The sequence below is a fragment of the Apus apus genome, chromosome 11, assembly GCF_020740795.1.
Source record: "Apus apus isolate bApuApu2 chromosome 11, bApuApu2.pri.cur, whole genome shotgun sequence".
NCBI classification, from domain to species: Eukaryota; Metazoa; Chordata; class Aves; order Apodiformes; family Apodidae; genus Apus; species Apus apus.
Window position 1 is genome coordinate 19208147 of NC_067292.1, and position 8379 is coordinate 19216525.

Here is an 8379-nt window from a genome sequence, read left to right on the forward strand (position 1 = left end):
TCCAGAGAACAGCATTGACACTTCACATCACAGCACTGGGAATCAAGACTTGCCAGGGCACAGCAGTGACCTTCAGAGCCCCAAATCTTCCCTGAGGAATGCTCAAGAAAGCTCAGGGAGGGAAAGCACAGCCCACCAGCCCCTGCTGCAGCAGCTAAGGGCACCATACAAGGCCAAGACGTGAGGACCTGTAGACAGCCCCAAGGCTGACCTCACAGCAGGGTGTGAGCTACAACCAGTGTGCAAAAAAAGGGACAACTTCAGACAGAATGTTCAGCTGCTGTGTCCAACAGGACGTGTGGGTGACTCTAGCTTTCAGAGGTGCTGGTCCTCACTCTGGTCAGGCTCACTTCAGGTCATCCCAATAGCAGGTCATTTTACAAAAGTCTGTTTCATATATAATTAGTGGAGCAAACCCATAATTATGCAGCAACAGACAGATACCAGACACCAACACCCTGAGAGGCCACCCCACCCCAGACTCATCCCTGAAGGCAAAAAATCCATCACATTAAATGTCCCAGCCTATGAGAGCATCATCTTCACCATGAGCAAGGAGTTTTCCCCAATTCTAGACCCAGTGCAACCCCACTGAAACCAGGACAGTTCCTCAAAACCCACCCCAAGGTGTCCTGTTCTACAACCCAACCCTGCACCTCCAGCTTCCACTGAAGGCACCAACCTTTTGGGACCTCCTGCCTCACCTTCTTCTCCTCAGGGGTGAAAAGGATGTGGAATGTTGCCAGCATGCCAGGTGCTACCTTATGGCACTCCTCGGGGGAGCTGACCAGCTTGAAGTAAGGTGAGCTCTCCAAGACAACCTTCACCAGCCGAGGCACCTGCAGGGAACACACCAAACTGCCTGAGATCTTTTGAAACACGAGGAGAAAAAGATCTGGCCACACCCTGGTAAAATCCTTCCTTGACCACCTTTCTAAAGCACAGGTAGATGGACATAATACACAAGGACACAGATGAATCCCACCCATTTAGATCCATTTCCTGGAGCAAAGCAGCTTCAGGCCAGAGACTGTGGGGGCAGTGCCCTGCTGTGATGGAATCACCAAGCAGGTGAGACACCAGATAAGCCACCTGAATCAGGTCATCCCCACATCCAGCAAGCCCCAAGAACCTGCTGGACTCTTCCTGCACACACCCCTGCAGTCATGTCTCTAGAAGAGAAGGGATTCTTGAAGCAAAGCAGCAAGTGTCACACTGGGGAGAAGGATGAAATTCACTTCCAACCTACTGGGCTGAGAGGGACAGTCAGGCTGTTGGTGCTGCAGCCTCATGCAGACAAACCAGCAAGAGAAGGAGACCTGGGCAGACATTGTGGTCTTACTGGGAATAAAAACAAACCTGAAGAGCAAAAGGAGGGACACAGGAAGACCAAGAGACAAGCTCAGAAGCAAGATGATTAAGATAATTTCCAGGGGGCTGTAAAGAAGCAAGGGAGAAGCACACCACCCTGCAAGGAAAGGCTGATGCAGATGAGGAGTCAACTTGCCAACATGATGGAAAGCCAGACAACCCCCCAGGCTGTGCCTGGCAATTACAGGATTCAAAGGCATTTGCTGCCTTGAGATGCACGACCAGCACTGACTCACAGGGTGGTTTCATTATTAAAGCCAATCTCAGCTCTCTGGAGGCTCTTGCTGCCTGGTGATGGTAGCCCAGGCTGCTGGCAAGGCAGGTTTCTGGGTGCTCCTCCCCACACCCTGCAGGCACCTTGCTGCATGGTTCTGCCCTCTGGGACACCACCAGCACAAAGGCAGCAAACAAGAGGGTTTCTACCACATCCATATCAAGCCCAGGATGTCTAAACCAGGCAGTTTTGACTGACAGGCAGCCTCCCTGATAAACAACAAACCCACACAAGGCTTGGGAAAACTGGAGAGTCCCTCTCCACCACTCACTAGAGCCTGAAAACCCATGGCCCAGGCACTCCTGAACCCCCCCCAAGCCCTCAGCTCCCAGCCAGGCCCTGGGGCAGCAAGTTCCAGGAGCCAATTTCCCACTGCAGACAAACATTTTGGTCACCATGTCCCTGAAAGATGAGCACACGTGGCTGAGACCTTCAGCAAATGCCACCCAGAACATCTCTGAGGGTGGTGAGGAACAGCCTGAAGACAGAAAAGCAATTTTACAACACAGAGGTAAGAGCAGTAAGTACACAGGGAAGTCCTTTGTATGGCAATAATTCCAGAGCCTCTATTTGCAATAACTTTGCTGTTAGCTGGATTTTTATGGAGCAGAAAACCTCAGGCTTCCATGCAGTGTCAGTCAGTATGATTCAGAGGAAGCAGAGAAACTGGTGAGAAAACTTTCAGCCAGAGCAACAACATTGCTTTTTTTCCAGGACACTGCCAAAAGCCAACTAAATTAGAACACAACAACCTCTCTGGGGATTATCAGCTCTGTCTTTGTGTATTTAAATATGCCAAGGCTTTTCCTTAGAGCTCATCTTGCTTCTACACCCTTGCTGCCCAGTGGTTGAACTCTTACTAGATTCAAAATTACTTCATTTGGGGGGGAAGAAAAATAAAATCAACAGTTCCCACATTGCCTCCCTTTTATGGGACATACAAATCCAAGGTGCAGCTGTGGAAGTTGATTCTTTTTTCCTGGGAATGGGAGAAATCTTGATGCAGTTGGGTTGTTGTGGGGTTTTTTTCTCCACTTGAGGAAGCATGAAGAGGGGAAATTAACTGTTTGCCTGTTGGCTGGTCCTTGACAAAGACACACATTTTTGAAGTGCAACTTGGATAATGGAGCAGCTGAAGCCAAGAAAACCTCAGTGGCAACAAAGTTATGAACAAAAGAGAAACTGGAACATATCTTCATCAGGAAGGAGGACACCTACAGCAAAGAGTGCCCAGATGAGTGTGGAGCACACCAGTGGTGTTCCTTGGGCATGAGCATCCACGCTGCATCTTTCCAATACTCCCCAAGCTAAACTCCATGGAATGGTGCAGCAATCCCCAGGAATAAGAGGGACCACAGCTGCCTCCTTCCTCACCAAAAGGGTCTTCCATTTTCAGCCATGTCCCTGTCAAAGCCTAAGCTCAGGATCTACTCTGATTTATTCTGCTGTTCCACCACCTGCAATAAACCCTGGAGGCTTTTTGTGTCCACTTGTTTGTCTTCCCCCCAGCAGGCAGATTTGCAGAGGGGGTTAATTCATCTGCTCCCAGGTGAACTTCCCCCATTCTGCCCTTCTCTCAGGGCATATATCTTACTCTTCATTACAGGACAGCATCTTAAATTACCCTTTTCTTTCCCTGACCTTTCTCTGCTTCTAGTGCACTCACTGCTACATGTCAAGAGAAACCCCTGTGTGCACAATGTCCTCTCCCAGAGCACTTCCTAACTCAGCTCCTTTCCCCCCTCCTGCCTTTTCCCACCAGCTTGCTCTTGGCACCTGCTTCCTTCAAGCAAATGTTTCCCCTGCTGAAATTCAAAAGGTCTCAGTTTTCCTCGTGACAGTGGAACAAAATTGCTGACATTTCTCAGCTTTTCCCTTCTCAGCTTCCTTGGGAAATCTCCACATGAGCACAGATTTTTCAAGGTGGAGAGAACATTGGATGGGCTGTGGTTCTCCAAAGGGAAAGCAGAGAGCCACGTTGTCTTGGAAAAACATGAGCAGGACTGAATTCAGCTTAGCAGGAGCCTGAAGTGACATCTAAAGACCTCCCATTGCTTCTGCTAAATCCACCTGGTTCCACTGCTGCTTCAAAACACCTCTCCTGGAGTGCTAATGCCACTCATGACAGCTTATTCCAGCTCAAGGGGAGAAGATGCAGTCCCTGTGCTGTGACAGTGAGCTGCACAGGGGCAGATCAAGAGGCTGGGAGAGGCAGAGATCCCCTGGCAGAACCAAGACTAACCCAGCAGCCACCAGGACATGGTGCACACCCAAGGGAAAGCATGAGAGCAGGAAAAACTGTCCAGCCCTCAACATTCCCAGCAATCCAGGGCTTTCAAGAGGAAGGATGTTGAATAGAAAAGCTCCCCTGGGTTAGGTACCACCAACATATGGTCAAAACCAGGGAGAGAATCCCCAGCACAGGAAGATTTTACCACCTTGTAAAATAACCATCGAATCATTAAGGTCAGAAAAGATGCTTAAAATCATCAAGTCCAACCATCAACTCAAAACCACCACGTCCACTAAGCCATGTCCCAAACTGCCACGTCTACATATTTTTGGAAACCCCTCCAGGGATGGGGACTCCACCCCTGCCCTGGGCAGCCTGGGCCAGGGCCTGACAACCCTCTGGGGGAAGAAACTGCTCCCAAGATCCAATCTAAACCTCCCCTGGCACAACCTGAGGTCATCTCCTCTTGTCCCATCACTTGTTCCTGGGGAGCAGAGACCAACCCCCCTGGCTCCAACCTCCTCTCAGGCAGCTGCAGAGCCAGCAGGTCTCCCCTCACCTCCTTGTCTCCAGGCTGGACACCCCCAGCTCCCTCAGCTGCTCCTGCAGCTGCTCCAGCCCCTTCCCCAGCTCCCTTGCCCTTCCCTGGACACACTCCAGCCCCTCCATGTCCTTCTTGTCCTGAGGGACCCAGACCTGACCCCAAGATTCGAGGTGCAGCCTCAGCAGATCTCAGCTCAGGGGTGAGACACTGTGTGGTGGCTGTGCTGCAACAGGTCACTTGCTGTGCCACACAGCATGTGAATCACACCACTCTGTCCCAGCAGTGTCACATCTCCACCTCCCAGCACCTACCTTGTCATTGTTCCTCAGAATCAGTGGCACTTCGTGGACCTCGCAGGGGACATAGTTCTGAAATACCACCTCTGATGGGAAAGGCTGAAACAAGCTCTGTTCCAGGTCAACTGCTGAGAACTGAAGATACAAAACAGAGCAGTGAGAGGTTCAGCTGCTGAGAGAGATGCTCATGAATGAGACTCCTACATGGATCTGCAGTGAAGCACAGTCTCTTGGTGAGTACACCTGCCCAGCTGACTCCAGGAAAAGTAGCTCCCCCATCTGTGTGCTGAGCTGATTCAAACTTTCTGGACCTCCTTGAGGAGGCTCAGGCTAATCAGCTCTTTTGGTAGGTGTTTCTCCAAGAAGTTTCTCTCTCCAAAACACAAGGCAGAGCTTAGCTCCAGCAGAGCCCTGTGCTAACCTGGTCACACAGCTCCAGAGCACTTGCTGAGAGAACCATGAGCACCCACAAGCAACTTCACACAAGACTCCATGGGAGATTTTTGGGATGATCTTTATCCTGAGACCAAGGGCCCAAGTCCTACATGGCCCCAAATATCTTGTTTTGATACAGAGCCTAGAAAAGGAACAGCCCTTCAGAGATGAGGCCAAGAAATTTCACACACTCCTCAGGAGAAACAAGTGAGGTGAATGTTGGCTGCTGCTGAGGTTCAGCTCTTCCCAGCATTACTGGGCAGCTTAAGACTAGACTTGATATCTCCTTTTTCCAGGAGCTTTAAATGAATGCTTTGTTGTATCCTATTATTGCTGGGGTTTTTTTTTTTAATACCACTGCAGAAGCATGTCTGAAAATCTACACCAAATAGCAAATGCTCACAGAGCAATGACCTGGAGAAAATTCCTCCCTGCTTTGTCTCCCCTCTTCCAGCTGCACTGATCCCACCAGGAAGACACAGACAGGTCTCCTGGTTCTCCACAGAAGTCACAGCACTGCTGAAGCCAGCAGCTGCAGCACACTGCTAGTTATCTGTGTGCCCTTCTGAAGCCTTCCCAACCTGCTGTGCTGTCCAGAACCCTTAACCAATTTGTTACAAGTGTCTTGCTGGGAATTCTCCCCTCAACAGCCTACCTCAGTAACCTGCCTGCTTGGACTGGGTGTTATGCTGAGCAGTTCTGTAAGAAAAGCAGTTTTCAACATGCATCTGAGTAACCACTGAGGCAGATAAAGCACATCCACTGCACTTGGCCCTGGGTGATTTCCCTGTGTATCTGACAGGATCCTGCAGCCTGCAAACCTAACGCCCTGGGTAAGGGTGCCACGTGTTGTTCCAACCTAAATCATTAATGCAATTGGTTTGGTTAAATCTGGAATAACTCCCACAGAGCCTGCAGCCTCCAGTGCTGTCACCCTTGAGGGAGTCGTGACCCCAAGAATCTGGCAGTGACCACTCCAGAGAAAGAGGGGGCTACTTCAGAAGCAGGATGGAAAACAGCAAGTTTGTCCTTGTGTCCTGCCCCAGCTTTCTCCTCCTATCACCCTTTAGCAGTGGCAGCTCAACTCCAGCAAAACCCTCTGCTTCCAGCAGAGGTTCTGTTTGCTTCGTGGAGATCAGGACTTGAACATCTCTCACCTTTTTCCCCCAGCAGCAAGCACTTCCCCCCCCAGCACAGCTGTCTTGTTTGAAAGGCCACAAGGACCCAGTCACCGAGGTGTTTGCGAAGCTGGAGGCAAACCTGTCACAGGCACACACCCTCCTCAAATGCCACATCAAACAGCAAGGAAAAGGGCAGGAGAAGGCTACCTTTTGATGGGAGGTTTCACTCATGTCTAGAAGCTGGATAATCCGGGGTTGCTTCATCTCCCTAGTGCTGGCCAGCCTCTGCTGGGTGGTGAGAGCCATCTCCTTCAGGAAGGCAGAGGGAGTCAGCTGAAATGCAAAACAGCAGCAAGAGCTACAGGAATGCCTTTGTTTAGAAAGGCTTTTCTTGTTCCATGTGCCACTGGTCAATAATTTGTGAGCACAGCCACTAGGATAGTCCTGGAAGTCCCATAAGGTACCTGCTGAATTATTTACCAGGAGGAAATTAATGATGTAGAGCAGAACCCACACGCTCCAATCAAGTGGCTCTGTCCCATTAGCTTCTCCTTTGTGATTTGATGTGATATATTTGGGGATTTCTGCTCTTTGGGCATTTTTTTCCCCCTCTTTATGAGCCAAGAGAGTGGGGAGGAGTGATCAGAAACCCCCTAACTCCATCCTTGCACACTGGTCACCACCACCAGGCATGTGGAGATGTCACTGCTGGGTGAGTCAGGGAAAAGGAGAAGAGCAGCACCACACCAAGTGATGCAGGAAGGAATGGGTCCAAGATTTACTTATCTCTTTAATTAGCATTTGTTTTCTCTCTGTTCTGGCCTCACAGACCCCTCCACAGAAGGACAGAGAGATATCTCCTTGGCAGAGCCTCAGCACTAGGTCATCTCCTGTCAAGTGAGCTCTGCTCAGCAAAAGGTACATTTGGGGATGGGAACAACTGCCCTGACTCCACTGCTGCCTGGCTCTGTGCTCCACCCAGGACACAACACACTGGTTTGGGACCCATTCTATCTGTGCCTCAAGTCTTCAGGCAGAGCTTGAGCTGCCCCACCACATGCCCACCTGCCTGCTGGACAGGTATGGTGAGGGCAGCACTGGCAAGCCTGGCAGCATGACAAGAGGCTACTGCCCAGGTGAGGAGGATGGGAAGAAGCACAGTCACACTGCAGCTGCTGCAGTGCCCTGCCCTGGGCATTCATTCCACTTGGCTTCAGTGGCACATTCAGGCAGGACTTTCCCTGGAGCAGCACGTGGTCCAAACCCCACTGCACCATGACCTCCAGGAGAAGCAGGGCAGCAAAGAGATGGGGAGGTGGTGTCTGCCTTCAGTGCTGCCAGACAGAATGAGGGGAAGGCAGGGGGGACACGGAGGGAGTTTCCAGCCTCAGCAGCTCCCAGCTGGCCACAGCAGGTACTTACAGCTACAGACTCCTCTGCCTCTCTGACCAGCTTTGAATTATGAGGTGCTACCACCTTGCTGGGGAACCCATCAGATGCTTTGGAGGACCCCATGGCTCGATGGAGCTTGCTGGTGGCCATGTCTCAGCTCACCTGGAAGAAGCAACAACAGGACTTTTGAACATCCAAAATCCCATGCAGGGCAGATCCAAAGGCTACCCCTGTCCCTCCAGACTGGGACACGCTTCCTAAGTGGAAAACACAAGCACACCCTCCCCACTTCATTATTAGGCCATATTTAAGAGACAGAGTAAAGATTCATAGAAGTAAAAGCCCAGAATAAACATTCCCAGAGCCAAAACAAGAGTCAAAACAGCCCTTCATTGTGGGTGCAGTCCCACGAGCCACACACCCACCCACCAGGGCCTGCTCACACCCTTCATCTTCCCCTCTCCATTACTTTAGGAACCCCACTTCCTGGAATTATTAACTAAATCTTGCTTAATCTCCAAGCTGCCCTTTATTACTCTTTCCAAGTGAGTTTTTGTGGTGGGAACAGAAGGAAGGTAGGTGTCACTTAGCTGCTTCATTTTGCAAGAGCAGCTGATGGGATGTGACTGTGCACCCAAAGTGCTCAGGATGTCCTGAACAACCTCCAACCCCTGGATCACCACTGCCCCAAGCATTAACAAAAATGAGATCAC

The 8379-nt window shown here is 50.7% G+C and overlaps 1 protein-coding gene across 1 annotated transcript in view; it reads right to left on the bottom strand.

Annotated features, from left to right (window-relative positions):
* Window positions 1-7816, bottom strand: part of HYDIN (HYDIN axonemal central pair apparatus protein) — a 148014-nt gene extending 140198 nt beyond the window's left edge. The window contains exons 1-4 of the mRNA XM_051629185.1: window positions 7697-7816; window positions 6482-6607; window positions 4734-4853; window positions 705-839 (exon numbers count right to left, since the gene is read on the bottom strand). Of these exons, the coding sequence (XP_051485145.1) occupies window positions 705-839; window positions 4734-4853; window positions 6482-6607; window positions 7697-7816 (501 nt within the window). The remainder of the gene's footprint in view (window positions 1-704; window positions 840-4733; window positions 4854-6481; window positions 6608-7696) is intronic.
* Window positions 7817-8379: the final 563 nt, after the last annotated feature.